Source organism: Ctenopharyngodon idella, chromosome 5 (assembly GCF_019924925.1).
Source record: "Ctenopharyngodon idella isolate HZGC_01 chromosome 5, HZGC01, whole genome shotgun sequence".
Lineage (NCBI taxonomy): Eukaryota > Metazoa > Chordata > Actinopteri > Cypriniformes > Xenocyprididae > Ctenopharyngodon > Ctenopharyngodon idella.
In genome coordinates this window covers 23,941,339-23,960,238 of record NC_067224.1, presented here as the reverse complement: position 1 = coordinate 23,960,238, position 18,900 = coordinate 23,941,339, and the positions used below count along the sequence as shown (strand labels likewise).

At 35.4% G+C, this 18,900-nt stretch overlaps 3 protein-coding genes across 4 annotated transcripts in view; 2 read left to right on the top strand and 1 right to left on the bottom strand.

Annotated features, from left to right (window-relative positions):
* ssh1a (slingshot protein phosphatase 1a) overlaps positions 1–8,326 on the bottom strand; it is a 46,763-nt gene extending 38,437 nt beyond the window's left edge. Inside the window, exon 1 of one of the 2 annotated variants that reach the window (XM_051893478.1) lies at positions 7,540–8,326. In XM_051893478.1, coding sequence (XP_051749438.1) covers positions 7,540–7,620 — 81 coding nt within the window. In that variant the 5' untranslated portion in view covers positions 7,621–8,326. The remainder of the gene's footprint in view (positions 1–7,539) is intronic. The other variant, XM_051893475.1, reaches the window with a different exon arrangement.
* Positions 8,327–9,062: 736 nt separating this feature from the next.
* dao.3 (D-amino-acid oxidase, tandem duplicate 3) lies at positions 9,063–13,426 on the top strand. Its single transcript, XM_051893490.1, has 11 exons — positions 9,063–9,213; positions 10,507–10,702; positions 10,833–10,947; positions 11,121–11,197; positions 11,394–11,459; positions 11,558–11,612; positions 12,256–12,360; positions 12,441–12,520; positions 12,667–12,784; positions 12,871–12,969; positions 13,053–13,426. The coding sequence occupies exons 2-11, from the start codon at positions 10,509–10,511 to the stop codon at positions 13,182–13,184; spliced, it is 1,041 nt and encodes a 346-aa protein (XP_051749450.1). The 5' UTR covers positions 9,063–9,213; positions 10,507–10,508; the 3' UTR covers positions 13,185–13,426.
* Positions 13,427–13,930: 504 nt separating this feature from the next.
* Positions 13,931–18,794, top strand: LOC127512514 (D-amino-acid oxidase-like). The gene is made up of 11 exons (XM_051893489.1): positions 13,931–14,210; positions 14,991–15,186; positions 15,293–15,407; positions 16,176–16,252; positions 16,405–16,470; positions 16,916–16,970; positions 17,493–17,597; positions 17,687–17,769; positions 17,987–18,104; positions 18,187–18,285; positions 18,370–18,794. The coding sequence occupies exons 2-11, from the start codon at positions 14,993–14,995 to the stop codon at positions 18,499–18,501; spliced, it is 1,044 nt and encodes a 347-aa protein (XP_051749449.1). The 5' UTR covers positions 13,931–14,210; positions 14,991–14,992; the 3' UTR covers positions 18,502–18,794.
* The last annotated feature ends 106 nt before the right edge of the window (positions 18,795–18,900 follow it).

The following is an 18,900-nucleotide window of genomic DNA, read 5'->3' as shown; positions in this document are numbered from 1 at the left end:
GACAAAGCAATAGATGAGCCGCGAGCGCACATACACGGTTTGTTTGCGCATCAATTATTACGGACTCGCGCATGCCTAATGTACAACTCATGTATGCCACTGTAATCGTCTTTACCTTCATTGCAATCGTCATCAATCAAAAATTTATTAGCGATACTGGTTTTCTTTATCCAACTGAGAGATGTAGTTTGCGTTTACTATGTTACTGATGCGGTTGGGTGTTTGGAGTCTGTATTTCACGACGAGAAACGGCGTGAGCTGCTCCGAAACAATCGCAGATTACGCAGAGAGGTGGTGTTTGTTAATATTTAATTTAACGTATTAATAATACATTATATTAATATATTTAAATTAATTATAAGCTATCTCAAAATATATCTCAAATAGCTATCTCCAAGCCCCCCCTGGAAGATCACTGGCCTACACAGTCATTATGCTATACCACATCGCCCTCTACTGGATGTATAATAAGCAGCAATAAACTACAAAATGTATTTTATGCCGTCATACTTCTGTGGTTATTTTGGTGAACGTAACTCAAAAGTAACGCAAAAGTAGTGTACCGCATTACAATTCAGAGACAGTAATAATATAATGTAACTAATTGCTTTCAAATGACATTAACTAGTAATATATAATGTATTACATTTTGGAAGTATCTTGCCCAACTCTGCACGTACCAAAATCTGTCCCTTCATGCAGAAGCTGGGCTTATAAAACTTTATAAGCAGGGCAGAATGAGCAGTGGAAACAATGAGGTTTGTGAACAGAAACAGACTGTTTGGAGGCGTGAGGCTCTTCTGTGATTTATTGCGTTCTAAGTGGATGAACAGACAGCATGGGGCGAAAGGTGAAAAATAAAAAGGTAGAAATCAATACGGTGCTGCTGAGCATTCACAAACTCGTTTTAATTTTGTAATGCGACAAATTTCTGAGTGAAATTCTATTAAAATATGCACGACAGGAACGTGAATTAAAGGACTACCTCAAATGTCGTTCCAAATCTGTAAGAATTTAGGAAATTCCTGGTCTCAATTTTCAATAAAACAAAAGTAAGAAAACTGGGGCTGGCAAAACTTCATATAAAGCCCCATAAAATTTAGGGGTGTTACAATACATTGATAAAAATCAATCATATGACTAATGATGTGATGTATTGATACAGCATTTAAAAAGTGAGCTGAAATATTTGATGAGTTTTAACAACTTTTTTGTTTTCTTTTCTTTTTAGTATATATTTCTCTGTATAAATAAGTTTTTTCCACAACTGGAATACCTCATTTTTGGTGCATGTCCTAATGTGGATACTAGATTTACACATTTTAGAGAGCACAGAAGACTGAAAGATTTTTTTGACTGTTGTCATTGCTTAAGCCAAATCTCAATGTGGCAAAGTCTTAGGATACAGGATTCACAGTTTTTATTTAGTGATGGAACGGAGTAAGGTAAGTGTTTGAAACATAGCCTGCACAGTTCAGTTGAATGATAAAGTTGACCTTCTTTAACTTAATGTTGTTAAACAATGTATGAAGCAAACTGTACGAAGAACAATGTACGAAGCAAACTGCAAACTGAAATATCCACAAAATTAAAAAAACAACACTGAAATAAGAGTGTGCAGTTTATCTGTCAATCAGATGAGTGTGAAAGTGGTGTTCATTCCTACAGCAACAGGGTCATTCCGTGTCAAATCAAGGACCTCAATGGTTCAATTCCAGAGATATAGAGATCTCAATGCGGCTCCATGAGTAAATTGGTAAATTTACTGAAACTTGCTGATACTTTCTTCTTTTAAAGATGAATATCTAAAGAACAAATAATGTTACCACTAGAAATGTATCTCGTATTTTTCTATCAGCTCAATTGCATAGAACATACCTGTCTGAGTGCCATAAATATTCCTTTTCCAAAGTTTGCATGCCTGTAACTCTGAAAGTACTCAAGATATCTCAATATCCTTCTAGATTCTCGTTCTTAATAAACTTTTCTTTTGGAATCTTCATTTTCAAGGCCCTATATAGTTCAGTCCCATAGATATGGGGATCTCAAAGCAGCTCCATGTTCACATTGTTGAATTTTATCCATTTTCAATGGTCAAGAACCAAATGTATGTAACTTTTTAAACAGCTTATAATTATTGTGTTTAAAGAAGAATGTCTGAAGAACAAATAACAAATATCTTGTTTCCCTCTATCAAAACAGTTGAATACAATACACCTCTCTGAGTGCCAAAAACTAACATTTTTCTGAATTTCTGTCTTTAATTCAAGAAGTGCTAAAGATATCTTGATGTCACTTTAGATTATTGCTCTTATGAAACTTTTCTTTTGAAATCTTCATTTTTAAGGCCCTATATGGTTCAATCTCATAGATATAGGGATGTCAAAGCAGTTATGTGCAGTTATGATACTTGGTAGCTTCAGAAGCTGTTAAAATGAACAAAATCCCATCTTCCAAATATCCTTAAAACTGATCCAAGTAGATTATAAATACACTTTTGAGAGCAAGTTAATGTGCCTCAACTTAACCATTTTCATTGTTTTTTAGGTACTCAGAGAGTTATGCTTTATGCCATTCTTTTGATAGAGGGAAACAAGACATTTCTTAAACATTATTTATTCTTCAGACATTTCCTTTTAAATGCAATAATTATCAGCTGTGTGCAAAGTGAAACACATTTGGTTTTCGATCATTGAAAATGGGTAAAATTCAACTTCTGAATTTGAACACGGAGCTGCTTTGAGATCCCCATATCTATGGGAATGAAGTATATATAGGGCCTTGAAAATGAAGATTTCAAAAGAAAAGCTTATTAAGAATGAGAATCTAGAAGGATATTAAGACATCTTGAATATTATTAGAGTTACAAGCATGCAAACTTTGGAAAAGGAATATTTATGGCACTCAGACAGGTATGTTCCATGCAACTGAGTTGATAGAAAAACCAAGAGATACATTTCTAGTTTTAACATTATTTGGTCTTCAGATATTCCTCTTTAAAAGAAGAAAGTATCAGCTGTATGCAAAGTGACCTACATTTGGTTTTTGACCACTGAAAATGTGTACAATTTATCAATTTACTAATGGAGCTAATTATGCTGCCATCTTTCTAAAGCCATTTTTACAACCCTCTAATTTGGCTCTAAATCTCAGGTGAAAATTGTCATTATGACCCCCCTTTACAAAACAGTGGATTACTCAGTAAATATTCATCTGTGACATTTAATATTTTGGATTCCATCACTATTTATGTTTGTCTTTCTACAGAAAAAATAATAACAAAATCAAAAATTTGAGCCGAGGAAGATTCCGAAATTTGGTTGATTTGACACGGAATGACCCAACAGTAGACTCCCATTCACTTTATACATTCATACAGTGAAGACTATACAGTGGTTTTACATTTGATTACTTTCTGTTGATAACGACTATTCTGTTTTGTTGTTTGTTGTTTTTTTATTATTATTATTTACTTCACAGGAACGCTATATTTGTTAAGCTCTAAGTTGTTCCTAGTCACCTTTAAGAGAGGAAATGGAATATGTTGCTTGCCAATAAAAAATTGTCAATTCATGATACTTTCTCATCTCATTTTTTTATCCTTAAAATAAATTGTTGTTAAGAATAGCTAAATAGCCACAATGGGTCTATTTGAAGCCTTCTATTTATCATGTAGTATTATTTATTTCGGTGATCCCATCGGCCAATACTGCTTCCAGTAATCGGTAATAGGTGATCGGCCCCAAAAACCCTGATAGGAGCAACTTTAAATTGAAGAGTCATATGGACCGCTTCTATAATACTAAAAATCCTTGTAAATTAATCCTTTAAAATAAATAAGGTCAATTTTGATTTCATGTTGAACCTGAATACCACACAAAGCTTCTGCAGATTTTTACCCTTGGAACCTTAAAACCAAACTAACATCACCGTAATTATTCCTCTTCAATGGGTTTTTGCTACCCCTCCTTTCTACGAGTCTATCTATCCCTCTCTCTCTCAGTGTCTGCATGAGATGACATCACTGCAGCTGCATGTTCCCAGTCCTCATGTTTGAGGTTGTGCTGTGAATTCTAAATAGTGTGTGTCCTCACTAATGTAGCGCATTACGCAATCATTCTTACATTTAAGTACTATATAAATCTAAACATTAAAGATCTGAACAATCAGGAAAAAAGAAGGTTTAGCCCACCTAAGAAGCAAAAGACCACATTTCCTAAGAGGTTCAAGAATGTTGTTAATCTGACCCTGGTACCATGACAGAAACCGAATTAAAGTGTGATTTATGCCCTGGCCTGAACTGTGTGTATATATATAATAAAAATAGTGCACAAATATCTATATTTAATAACGCAAGAGTTACTCTCATAATACAGTATCCATCAGATCATGCACTTTGTGCTCTACCGTTCAAATGTGTAGTGCTAGCGCCTCCTACTGAGTGTAACTTGTACAATCGTTTTCTAAGACAACTGTGATGTCAGAGAAACTATTATGAAGGTGGGTGCTTTCATAGAGGAAAGACAATTTAAATTAAAACCTACAAGACCATTCCTGAAAAAGCAGGGTTTTCCTGATACTTTTCAGAACCACCTCCTGAGAATCACTAACAAATAAAGGCCATACAGCTCTCCTAGTGAGACTGGCTAAAAGGGTCTAGCTCCTAATGAAAAGGTAAAAACAGGAGGCCTTTCATCGCATGAGAGGAGCTTAGCTGTGCCAGGGCACAATGACTTAGATTTAAATTTCTGTTGAGAAGAAATGCAGTCCTCAGGGGGGCAGACCTTTAACTTTCACACAAAGAACAGCAGCTCATGAAGGGCTAGTGTAACAGAAATTGACTGCCTGCAGATCTGCACCATACAGATACACTAGCAAATTAACACGATAACTAAGCAAACCGAAATGGCTTAGTTGTATTTGTGGAAGCACAAATTAGGAACTATGGGGAAGGCAGTGCTCAGTATTTCTGTTGTTGGACATTTTCATTGTATACAAGAGAGACCATGACCAAAAAGCTCTTTGACAGTTCCCCTTTTAAAACGGCTTGACCAGTTGAATAGAAGCACACAGTCCAACACAATAACATAAACAAACTCCTCCATTTACTACTACTACTACATACAGTGACAGGAGCAATGTCATTATATTTTCAACAAAAATAAAAATAACCACCAAAGAATGTAGTGGCATATTCTGTGTGTGCTTATTTTTTGTATACACATCTTGCCATTTAAAGTTGCACTGAGTGATTTTTTTATTTTATTATTTTTTTTATCTGGTCCCTATTTGTCCCTATTAATACCACCAGTTATGATGTGTCTGTATATAATATATAAAGTGTGTTTTGTTAAGATGTACTTGTTTTGTTAAGATGCGTATGCGCAAACATTACCAATACCGACTGATCCCATCATAGCCCAAAATAAAATATACATTTTTAATTACTAAGTAGGACTATCCTCAAAGATTTATCTAAGAATTAATTTTAGATAGGAATTCTACAAATCTGGGTAAATATGTCTTTCTTTGTGAATATTAAATTGTCACAAGAACACACACACACACACACACATACATACATACATACATATATACATATATACACATATATATATATATATACACACTGCTGGTCAAAAGTTTGGAAACATTACTATTTTTAATGTTTTTGAACGAAGTCTCTTATGCTCATTAAGGCTGCATTTATTTCATAATAAATACAGAAAAAACAATAATATTGTGAAATATTATTACAATTTAAAATTATGGTTTTCTGTTTTAATATACTTTAAAATATAATTTATTTCTGTGATGCACAGCTGAATTGTCAGCATCATTACTCCAGTCTTCAGTGTCACATGATCCTTCAGAAATCATTCTAATATGCTGATTTGATACTCAGTTATTATCAATGTTGAAAACAGTTGTGTTGCTTAATATTTTTCTGGAACCTGTGATACTTTTTTCAGGATTCATTGATGAATAAAAGGTTAAAAAGAACAGCATTTATTCAAAATATAAATCTTTTCTAACAATATAAATCTTTACTATCACTTTTTATCAATTTAACACATCCGTGCTGAATAAAAGTATTAATTTCTTTCAAAAAAAAGAAAGAAAAAAAATTACTAACCCCAAACTTTTGAACGGTAGTGTATATTGTTACAAAAGATTTCTATTTTAAATAAATGCTGATATTTTTTAACTTTTTATTCATCAAAGAATCCTGAAAAAGTATCACAGGTTATAAAATAATATTAAGCAGCACAACTGTTTCCAACATTGATAATAAATCAGCATATTACAATGATTTCTGAAGGATCATGTGACACTGAAGACTGGAGTAATGATGCTGACAATTCAGCTGTGCATCACAGAAATAAATTATATTTTAAAGTATATTAAAATAGAAAACCATAATTTTAAATTGTAATAATATTTCACAATATTGTTTTTTCTGTATTTATTATGAAATAAATGCAGCCTTAATGAGCATAAGAGACTTCGTTCAAAAACATTAAAAATAGTAATGTTTCCAAACTTTTGACCAGCAGTGTATATATATATATATATGTGTATATATATGTGTGTGTGTGTGTGTGTGTGTGTGTGTATATATATATATATATATATATATATATATATATATATATATATATAACATAGCTTAAATTAAATTTTTTGTTTGTTTGTTTGTTTATGCATTGCAAAGCACCTTGCACACTGACTCACTCAATTGCATGACACGGCTGGTCACGTGATGTCAACAGCGGCACCCCTTAAGTGACGACACACTCCATGATAAATAGCTTTTTAGATGGCTGATATGTCTGAAGTCTTCATCTTATGTGGGTGTACATAATTTTAATAATTTTCCCCGAAAGTGTCATTCATTTGTATAACGTTTTAGTAAAACATACGGAGTGCACCTTTAAGACTTAGCATGGTATTCATGATTAATCCTTAGTTAAACCAGTCTGTACCAAAGAAAACACAGTGTTTTGTGGTTTGTTTACTAAAATTAGACATATTCTTTCACAATCTTTGAACCACAAATTGTAGGACAGCCGGGAAACAAGCCATTAGCTCAATAAAGTACAACAGCCCTGTCAAGCACTCTCTCCTGGTGACAGAATTAACCAGGATCCAACACAAGCATCACACCTCATCTAACCACTACCACACTAACAGTCAGCAGAGATTAAGCAAAATCACAAAACACACAAGATGAAGGTGAATGATCATGTAAAACCTAACAACTTGAGCCAAGAATTATATTTATGTTTGTGTATATATTTTATGTATATATGTAGGCTATACTTCATAAAAAGCCCAAGGCGAATCGTGTCATCTCACAACAGCAGACATTCAGAGTGTCAGTGTTCAATCCTCCATCAACTCTGATGGCATCCTGCTAGTTAGCTCTACAGCCTGAGCTGTATTAGCATTAGGGCCTACGTGGCTCATATATGCGTCCCCTTATGTATTTTATTAAACATTACATCATCTCATCTCAGCGTGTTTATTTCCGCTTACCTCCCCCGCGTTGGTGGTGGCGGTGCTGGAAGTGGACGCCGCGCTGGGAGTGGGCGAGCGCTGCAGGGTTACCAGAGCCATGGATGGAAATCTCCCAGCACAACGGCCAGTCTATCTGTCACAAGCTAAACCGACTAGCGGATTTTTCCCTAGCAGCAGCGCCAGATACACGGGGATTGTGCTGCAACTCCACGCGCTCGATGGGGCCACTGTTAAAAGACCATATGGCTGAGCCGCTGTTCGGCGTTGTTTATGTCGCTGATTCCGCTTTGACATGAGCTGGATGATGTTTTGGTACTCCTCTCACTCTCTCTCACTCTCTCTCTCTCTTTCTCTATTAGGCTACTCACTGTCACATGTGGCTGAAACACGGACTACTACTGCTGCTGCTCTCAGCTCATAGAGCCTATAGTGGTGCTTGCGATTCCGTGTTTTTGAATGAATCTTTCATGTGAACGAATCGTTCTTGTTCACTTCCATAATTTTCGTTCATCGAATCTCTCTCCCTTTCGAAACGAGGGACTGCTTTCCTGATTTCAAAGAGTGACTATAGCATGGACCAATGGCATTAGAGAATTGGCTGTGTGGGAGTATATCATTGGTTGAACAGCTTGGACTTACTGAACGAACACGCCCTTTACTGAACGAGTCAGAGTTTTGAATCTGAATCTCGTTGGATATGTTGAATGAACTGGGTTTATAGCACCTCTCTTTTGTGGGAATGTAAGGAGGTTACTGTAACTCGGTTTTATTAAGGCGATCTTTGTTGTTTTTTATAGCTTGATAATAGCCATGCCATGCACTTCACTCAATGAATGTACAAAATATTTTTCTCAGTTGTGGATAATATGAGTATTTATTGCAGACTCTTTCAGGAGTCTTTTTGTAGATTTATAGTTGTTATTTTAAAGGAGTGTTGCTTTGTAAATCACTCAGTCAAATAACGAATTGGTTGAATGGGTGATTCAACGACTTCAGTGATTCACTGACCACTTGTCAGCACCTGTAACATGCAGCAGCTCCACTGGACAAATCTGAACGAATCTTTTTTTTTTTTTTTTTTTTGGTGAATGGAGATTCAAAATATTTGAGCCCCTGAATCAAAATACTTGCCACTAAGAATAAAATCCATATGTTTTGGTATATTTGCATAATTTTGTTAATTACTTAATAAAGCTAACATAAATATTTTTGTTTAATTTAATTTATATACATTTAAAATTGGCTATAATATATGATTTAATGTGTGTGTGTAATATTAAATTTCTTTAATGTATGACTTATTTGTCTTGTTCTGTGTATGTTTTTTTTTTTTTAAGTTAACATAACATACTAATAATATTGACCAAATAGGTGTAAGGTTGACCTATGAATTAAATAAATTCAGTGTATTTGTTCAAGTGAAATAGCCTATTTTAAGACATCAAAAAGTTGCCACTAGAGCCTGGTTAATATAAACCAGTGGACTTTACCCCGTCATTCAAACTTTGTGTAAAGACAATGGATGAATATGTTATCGAAGTTACGTAATGGGGAATAAAGTTAACTAATACATTCTGGTTTCTGCTTAAATTGATCTGTCATAAGGCAGTGCATGTGTGAGAGAAGCAATAAAAGCCTATGGGACTTTTCCTAGTAGTTTTTGGGAGAAAACTTTGGTGCAATTGAATTCAGGTGAGTGAAACTGTCTGTGATATTCTTTCCAGCTTGGTATTACATGCAATGTATTACCTACTCAACTATAAAATCTTACATAAAGGTGACCAATAAGGAAAACAGTTATATATCTATAAATATTTGCATGTGCTGATTTCTTCAGGATTAATCACGTGGGTGGCAGCATTGGTGATTGGTGATAATATTTCAAATGGAAAGGGCTACATATTATTTACACATAAGATGCAAAGATAAAGCAGAAATTATTTGTAGAAATAAAATGAACTGCTGCGAAAGTAAAATAAATAAATAAATAAAGCCTGGTGGGTTGTACAAAGAACCTTTCCACACACACACACACACACACACACATATATATATATATATATATATATATATATAGTACTGTGCAAAAGTCTTAGGCACGTCAGTATTTTCACCCCCAAAAAATGGTTTTAAGCCAGTTATTTATATCTTTTGCTGTAGTGTGCAGAAGGAAATATCAGTTTACATTTCCAAACATTCAGTTTTGCCATTAATTATAATAATCCCAGTGAGATTTTTGTATGCACAAGGAGTCTGACAACAGCCAGTGCTCCACACGGAGATCTGATCTCACCATCATCAAATCCGTCTGATTACATGAAGAAGCAGATGAAATTGAGACAAACTAAATCCAGAAGAACTGTGGCCGTGTCTCCAAGACGCTTGAAGAAACTGACCTGCAAAGCTACAGTACTGTGAAGAGTTTTAGGCACTTGTGTAAAAATGCTGTAAAGTGAGGATACTTTCAAAAAATACTGTCAGAAATAGATTTTATTTATCAATTCACTTCTATTAACCAAATCAAATCAATATTTGGTGTGACCACCCCGTTTAAAACAGCTTTTGTCCAGGTATACTTGCACATCTTTTTTCAGGTAGCTTTGCAGGTCGGTTTCTTCACGCGTCTTGGAGACACGGCCACAGTCCTTCTGGATTTAGTTTGTCTCAGTTTCATCTGTTTCTTCATGTAATCACAGACAGATTCGATGATGGTGAGATCAGATCTCAGTGTGGAACACTGGCTGTTGTCAGACTCCTTGTGCATACGAAAATCTCACTAGATTATTACAAGTAATGGCAAAATGAATGTTTAGGAATGTGAACTGATATTTCCTACTGACACACTACAGCAAAAGATATAAATAACTGGCTTAAAACCCTTTTTGGGGGGTGAAAATACTGACGTGCCTAAGACCTTTGCACAGAACTGTATATATACATATATATTGCAAAAGAATTCATCTGTAATGGTACTTTTTTCTGCAGACATGAAGGTGTGCATCATTGGAGCGGGGGTCATCGGCCTCTCCACCGCTCAGAGCATCTACCAGCACTTTCACGGCAGGGTCACCCCTCTCAACATAGAGGTGTATGCTGATATCTTCACTCCACTCACCACCAGCGACGGGGCAGCTGGACTCTGGCAGCCGTATCTGTATGACAAGGGGAACGTGCAAGAAACGTGAGGTTTCATTTGTGTGAAAGTGTCTGAATCCAAAATTGCATATGAATCAGTTGAAGCACACCCTTATGTTTTCAGAGATGCTGTATAATCTAGAATTGGATAAAATGTTTTTATTCTATTTTCACAGTAAATGGAACAAAGAGACATTTGACTATCTTCTAAGTTTCCTCAACTCTCCAGAATCAGTGAAAATGGGAATCTTCCTCCAGTCTGGCTATAACCTGTGCACTGAAACTGTACCAGTGAGAATATTCTCATTTCCCTCCTTAAAATGCTTGATATTTAAAACGTATAGTAGTGTGGAATACCGTATAGCTGCATGTAGCATGCCGTTGATGTGGCATGTCATTGAACAGAAACAATGCTTAATCTTTCAGACATATTTTGTAGCTGTCTCTCTGCCCCCCTCAAACAGGACCCCTCATTTAAAGATGCTGTGTTGGGCTTTCGCCAGCTGACTAAGCGTGAACTGGATGTGTTTCCGGGATACAGGTACTACTTATCAGCTGCATCTAATCATAATTGATATTGCTGACATTGTTTTAAATGTTTTAAATACTGAATCAGGGCAGACCTACTTTATATTATTTTTAAGTGCTGGTGTTTAAGGTTCAGATGGATTGATTTAAGTTCAGTTCAATTGAAATGTAATTGATCTCTGTGTCATATCTACATGTCCATTTCTCAGCTATGGATGGTTCAACACCACTCTCATGATTGAAGGAAAGACATACCTGCCATGGCTTATGGATTGGTGAGAGATCTTAACAGAAACCTGAAGTGGGATGAAGTTGCATACTGTATAGATGACTAACATATACATTTTAATCATTTCTGTTGTTCTCTATACAGGTTAAAACAAAGAAATGTCAAGTTTCATCAGAGAAAGATTGGTTCATTTAAAGAGGTTTGCATGTGTTTTTGCATTGTTTTCCATAATTGAAAAGCTTTAATATAGGTGTTAAAATTCAGGTAATTATAAATCAATACTGAATCAACAAAACAGCTATATATTATTTATTTATTTAAAATAATTAATATTATACTATGGGGCTGTTGAATGCTCAAATCTGACTGGTTCACGAACATTTTTAAGGTGTGCAGTTATTTTCAAGCAAACGCATGGTTAAAGTAGTTCCAGGCAGCTCTTGACCACATTACATGTCCATATCATTTTGCCAAATGATTTCAGTTATTTCAATAGTCATTACAGCCTACAGCAGCAAAAGAACCAGAACCCACAATGACACTGACCAAGCAAATAAATATAGTAAACAATAGGATAAATTGCTTCATGTCGTGGCTGCATTATCACCTCAGGTGTGCATTATTTTCTAAAAATTCAACAGCCTGTCGTCAATTATTCCTTACTTAAACATTTATAATCATGCATAGCAGTGATTCATACTCATACTTATACTAAGATGCAGTGGAAATAGTGTATAGCAACCACTATTTCAGCTACTCTTTACTGAGAACCGCATCTCTGTTGTAAAGTGACTGTTCTCAAAGTTTGCAATTATCCCACCCCTCAAAAAATTGTCCTCCAGTTGGCAGATAGTGGTGCTGATGTTATCATCAACTGCTCTGGTGTCCGATCAGGAGACCTACAGCCTGATCCTGAGCTGCAGCCAGCCAGAGGCCAGATCATTAAGGTGAGGTTTAGTGGAAAAAAATTCAATCAGGGTTTGAGTTTTAGACAGAACAGTGTCACCTCAGATTCTGTGCTGTGCAGGTAGATGCTCCCTGGATAAAACACTGGATCTCCACACATAATTTCTCATCTAGAGGTAATTCAACATACATCATACCTGGGTGAGTTTCTTTAAGGTCACAGTCAATATAAACTTGTGAAAAGTCAAACATGCTGTGTTGGTTCCCCTCATCTTTGAGTTATTTTTATTATGAGATGCAAAATATAGTCTTGTCTTAGGATTAATGCACTCAGTTTGTATCTGCAGGAGTCGTTTAGTCTCTGTGGGTGGAGTTTTCCAAGTAGGAAACTGGAATCTGCAGAACAGTTCTGTTGACCATAAAAGAATCTGGGAAGATGCCTGCAAGCTTGAGCCCAGTCTACAGGTAGGAGATCAGAAGTTGTCTAGAGTTCTTATTTAAGGAGTGATTTTCCATATTCCTACAGATCTGCTCAATTCTTTTCTCTCTAGCATGCACGGATAGTAGGGGACTGGACTGGTCTCAGGCCCGCACGCAGCAAAGTTAGACTGGAGAGAGAGACCATACGATCTGGACCACACATGCTTGAGGTGAGCTTGTAGTAAAGAAAGCACTCTTTCATTTGCTTAGCTCTTTCTCTTTACACACACCATGCTGTTTTCATTCACCTCAGGTCATCCATAACTATGGACATGGAGGTTTTGGACTGACCATCCATCGTGGATGTGCTGAGGAAGCTGCTCGACTCTTCGGACAGATCCTGGAGCAGAAAAGCTTGCTAGCACTCTCTAAATCACGTCTTTAATAGATCTGGGCTTCTGGACAGTATTATCCATAATCTCATCAGACATCAGAAATAATCTCATAACCACTGTCATGCTGATTCCAAAAGATAATGGATTCCATGAGTTTATAAATCCTAAACTACTGTGATGTAAATGTTCATATATTAATTTTTTATACTCTTTGATAGAATTTTAAAATAAAAGATCATAACGGATCTGAATTGTCAACACTATTCTGCTAATAAAGAATCAGATGCCATCATGCCAGCATTATTTATTTAATGCTTTATCTAATACTTTTAAATTATGCATAATCTTTATCATACACATCTAGGCTACATCACGTGTAGTGGCGTGGGATCTCAGGGTTCCCACTCCTCTATGAACACTAGATTCAAGGACGTTTTCACGTACCTTTTATATCAAGCACCTTTCAAAATCACATGGTATACATAAAAGGATTACTGGAAAGAGCTGGAAAAAGGATTATTCTGAATGTTTGTGCTGGTATGTGTAAAAGTGGCATGTTTTGATAAGGTATTTTATTTATTTTTATTATTTTTTTTTTTTAATGTTTTGAGTTTCACAAATTTCCAGAATTTACCTTGGAGTTAGCAACCCAAAACATCACAAATGTTTCTGCCTACTCGGAGTGAATGACTCACAATAGACTTGTCGCCATCTGCTGGACTAACGATGTAACCCAAGGGTCTGAAAGAATCAACGAACAAATATGAACAAATCTTTTTGGTGAGCAGATTCAAAAGATTCGAGTCACTCGGACTCCACCACTATGGCTTAATAACATACTATTATTATTTGTAACGTGTAAAAAATAGTAAGACGAACATTATTCCGAATCCGGCCCATACATGACTAGCTCCACCTTAACGTCACAGTCGACGTTACGTAATGTGGGAAAAAAGTTAATTTGTAAGTTTTGCGACCTGTCATTACATTGCTTAAGACTCTGCATGCAAGAGAGAAGATAGAACCTGGTTTTTAGGACAACGCGATCTCTTTTTGGAGGTAACAAGAAAAGTTTGGTGAGTAAAGCTGCACGCCCTTTTTAAAAATATGAACTGGCAAAGTAACGTTATACCTTGAATGTAATGTAATTCGCTAACAAAGCGTCTGCCAAATGTATAAATGTAAAATATGGAGTATTTCCAGGTTGACATTACATTAAATGCACTACCTATTAGGTTATATAGTCAATGTTAATGTCCATGTTAATCTTGTCATTGTGTACTGTATGGCGTTTTTGTGGTCATAAGACTTAATAATGTCCTTCCCATAAACATATGGCAGCATTGGAAAATAAGATTGCAAAAAAAAAAAAAAAAAAAAAAAAATCATGGTAATACTTTACAATAAGGTTCATTAGTTAAACATTTGTTAATGTATTAACTAACATGAACTAACCATGAGTAATACATTTGTTACTGTATTTACTAATCTTCGTTAACATTAGTTAATGAAAATACAGTTGTTCATTGTTTGTTCATGTTAGTTCACAGTGCATTAACAAATGTTAACAAGATTTTAATAATGTATTAGTAAATGTTGAAATAAACATTAACAAAGATTAATAAATGCTGTATAAGTGCAGTTCATTATTACTTCATGTTAACTAATGTAGTTTAACTAATCTTAACTAATGAACCTTATTGTAAAGTGTTACCAAAATCATGTATAAATCCATATTTACACTTGCATTTGCATTTTTTAAAAAACATATACAATGATGTAGAGTATATCATTATTAAAATAAAAGAGGGGAAAAAAAGAGGTATTTAAGCTTTTATGGCACTTTTTTTCTGCAGACATGAAGGTGTGCATCATTGGAGCGGGGGTCATCGGCCTCTCCACCGCTCAGAGCATCTACCAGCACTTCCACGGCAGGGTCACCCCTCTCAACATAGAGGTGTATGCTGATATCTTCACTCCACTCACCACCAGCGACGGGGCAGCTGGACTCTGGCAGCCGTATCTGTATGACAAGGGGAACGTGCAAGAAACGTGAGGTTTCATTTGTGTGAATGTGTCTGAATCTTTGTGCATTTGTTCGTGGATAAATAGCAAATTAATTACTTGAAGCACATCTTTTTTTATTATTCTTTTACAGTAAATGGAACAAAGAGACATTTGACTATCTACTAAGTTTCCTCAGCTCTCCAGATTCAGTGAAAATGGGAATCTTCCTCCAGTCTGGCTATAACCTGTGCACTGAACCTATGGCGGTGAGAAAATCTTTTAATTGCATGTAATGACTTTTTTTTTCTGGTATACAAAATGTTATATAATAAACTGCAAGCTTTGATGGATAGAACATACTGTATTACATTGTCAGGTAATTGATTTCACATTTACTGTAGGTCTCTGCCTGTGGGCCCTTAACTACATTATTATAAATTATTCTACATTGAATGATGTTTTTGCACTGTCCAGTGCAGATCATGATCAAAATAGCAGAACAGAGCATAATGTACCTTAATGTATAGCTGAATAAAAGAAGAAGTGGTCAGAATCAAACTGTCAGGGATATTTGGTTATGTTTTTTCTTAGTTTTATTTTCATGGACTTTTAGTTTGTTATTTTCAGTCACATGTGTTCCTTTGTCTAGTTTTCCCGCTTCTCCTTTGTTGTCATGGTTACTAAAAAGATTTGCCATCACATTCAGCTGTGTCATCGTTAATCACCTCATTTGCCTGTGTATTTAAGTTCCTGTGTTTTCAGTTCATGTTGCCTGGTCTCGTCTATGTTACGTTGTAGCTACCCTGTTGGAATTGCCTGTGTGTTAAATTAAAGACCTTTTGGAATATTCATTTTCATCTTCGTGCGTTTATGTACAGCAATTGGTGACACAAACAACCTTGACCGTCCATTTTAAACTGCTGAGCCCCCTCTCTGGGATGGGTTAAAACCAGTATAAATTTAGAGTGAAAATAACTGACCCATCTCACTGATCCACGAGAGATAATTGCAATCTCTCTGCCCCCCTCAAACAGGACCCCTCATTTAAAGATGCCGTGTTGGGCTTTCGCCAGCTGACTAAACGTGAACTAGATATGTTTCCAGGATACAGGTACTTATCACCTGCATCTAATCACAAGTCATTTCTATAATTTGATTCTGCTGACATGTTTTCATAATCAGTTTTGTTGTTTTACCCTTAAACTGGGATTTGTGAATATAGTGTTTTGTGTCAACTTTCCTTTTTCCCTCAATCCCTTTAAGTTTTGGGTGGTTCAACACTGCTCTCATGATTGAAGGAAAGACATACCTGCCCTGGCTTATGGACTGGTGAGAGATTCCTCTTATCTTATCAGTAACCCAAATCAGATTTGGAATGAAATAGAATATACAGTGGGGTCCAAAAGTTCACAATAAAATCTGAGATTCAAATTCTAATTTAAACTTAAAAATAAACAAAGATTTTGCATTTTGAAAAAATTAAATCAAATAAACATTATACTTAAAAAGAATTAATATTTCAGATTCCTAGATTTTCATTATAAGTTAGTGTAGCTATGTATATTTTATGTGTCCACATCTTATATATGCATATATGTGTGTCTAATTTTTATATGAATGTACATATTCTTCTATTTTATATGCATCAGAATAACTGTTATGCATTTATATAGTTGTGTAAAATCTGCAGTGGATGTGTTACTCATTTACAGTTTTTTTTTCATGTCTAACAATGATTAACATTGTCGTTGGCACGTTTCTGTGTTTTCCGCAGGTTAGGACAAAGAAAGATTAAGTTTTATCAGAAGAAGATTGGTTCATTTCAAGAGGTTTGAGGAACTGTTATTCTCATACTTTTTTAAATGAAAATCTCTATCTTAAAATACACTTTCACTACCTTTAAATAGTTTTAAATAGTGTGGTTAGTATGATTTTGTATGTGGTTAGTATGATGACTTGATGTTTCTTGAGCAACATAAACATAAAAAATTCATATCGACCATAAACTTTTAAATGGTTGTGTAACTTTTTAAAACAGTGCTGACACTTACTCTGAGGTCACATTAAATCAAAATAATCCTTTGTCTTAATTAGAATATTTTGTGTCACAGATGCAGTGAGGTATTATGGTAGTTTTCTGATTTTTACTTGCACAAGATCCAGTGTTAAAATCCGTAAGAAAAAAAAGTATAGCATCTGGTTAACTGACACTAGTTTTAACATAATATGGGCAGATTCACTAACCCTAATCTTCCTGCTAATTCATGTAGAGATTCTGTCTCTATACTGTTGCAAAGTGAATTTAGTCATAGAATGTGTGCATTGGTAATGAACTCAAAATTGTCCTCCAGTTGGCAGATAGTGGTGCTGATGTTATCATCAACTGCTCTGGTGTCCGATCAGGAGACCTACAGCCTGATCCTGAGCTCAAACCAGGCAGAGGACAGATCATTAAGGTGAGGTTTAGTGGATAAAAGTCAATCAGACTTGAGTTTTTACATTTTTACATACAATTGTGTTGATCTTGTGCCTTTTATATCAACAGGTAGACGCTCCATGGTTAAAGCACTGGATTCTCACGCACGATTCCTCATTAGGAGTCTATAACTCACCATACATCATTCCTGGGTAAGACACTTTATGCTGACACTGTATATATATATATATATATATATATTAAGCTAAAATATTAATAAATACTATAATAGTATATAAATAATACTTAGATAACATTGTTGTAAGCAAGCATTTTGCTGATTTTTTACTTGTTTATATTTAAGTGCAAAATGTAGTCTTGTCTTAGCAGTGATGCACATGACCTCAGGTCCTCTGTTTGTATCTGCAGGAGTCGTTTAGTCACTGTGGGTGGAGTTTTCCAAGTAGGAAACTGGAATCTGCAGAACAGTTCTGTTGACCATAAAGGAATTTGGGAAGCCGCCTGCAAGCTTGAGCCCAGTCTACAGGTAGCTTAATCCATTTCAGTCTTGCAAAATTAGTGTTTGCTTAACTGGCATGAGGGGATTGGATCTTCTTTTTTCTCTCTAGCATGCACGGATAGTAGAGGACTGGACTGGTCTCAGGCCCTCACGCAGCAAAGTTAGACTGGAGAGAGAGACCATACGATCTGGACCACACATGCTTGAGGTGAGCTTGTAGTGAGAGAGAGCACTGTTTAATTTGCTTAGCTCTTTCTCTTTACACACACCATGCTGTTTTCATTCACCTCAGGTCATCCATAACTATGGACATGGAGGTTTTGGACTGACCATCCATCGTGGATGTGCTGAGGAAGCTGCTCGACTCTTCGGACAGATCCTGGAGCAGAAAGGCTTTCTAGCACACTCTAAATCACGTCTGTAATAGAGCTTCTGGACAGTATTATCCATAATCTCATCAGACATGTTTTAAAAATATGACTCATCATAGCAGAACTGAATTGTCAACACTTTACCCTGCTAATGTATAATAAAGAATCATATGTAAGCATGATTTAATTAATGCTTCTATCTAATGCTTTTTAAATTAAGCTTCATTGTTATACACATGTACATCACCTGTAGTGGCAAGGGCTTTCAGGGTTCCACTCTTGAAATTTTTTTTTAAGCTCAAAAGAAATCTGCACAACCTGTGAATAAACTGAACCTAAGAATGAATTTGAATGTGTGCTTAAGCTGTTTTTTATTATTTAAATAAATTTGCAGTTTTATAAATGTACAAATATTGCACAAAGCCATGAAAGGAGGACATGTTGCCTGTACA

Coding starts and splice junctions, on each gene's coding strand:
- dao.3 (XM_051893490.1), top strand. CDS start 10,509: ATGAAGGTGTGCATCATTGGAGCGGGGGTCATCGGCCTCTCCACCGCT. Junction 10,703..10,832: donor AAGGGGAACGTGCAAGAAAC/GTGAGGTTTCAT, acceptor CTATTTTCACAG/TAAATGGAACAAAGAGACAT. Junction 12,785..12,870: donor AGCTTGAGCCCAGTCTACAG/GTAGGAGATCAG, acceptor TTTTCTCTCTAG/CATGCACGGATAGTAGGGGA.
- LOC127512514 (XM_051893489.1), top strand. CDS start 14,993: ATGAAGGTGTGCATCATTGGAGCGGGGGTCATCGGCCTCTCCACCGCT. Junction 16,253..16,404: donor GATATGTTTCCAGGATACAG/GTACTTATCACC, acceptor AATCCCTTTAAG/TTTTGGGTGGTTCAACACTG. Junction 17,770..17,986: donor TCACCATACATCATTCCTGG/GTAAGACACTTT, acceptor TTGTATCTGCAG/GAGTCGTTTAGTCACTGTGG.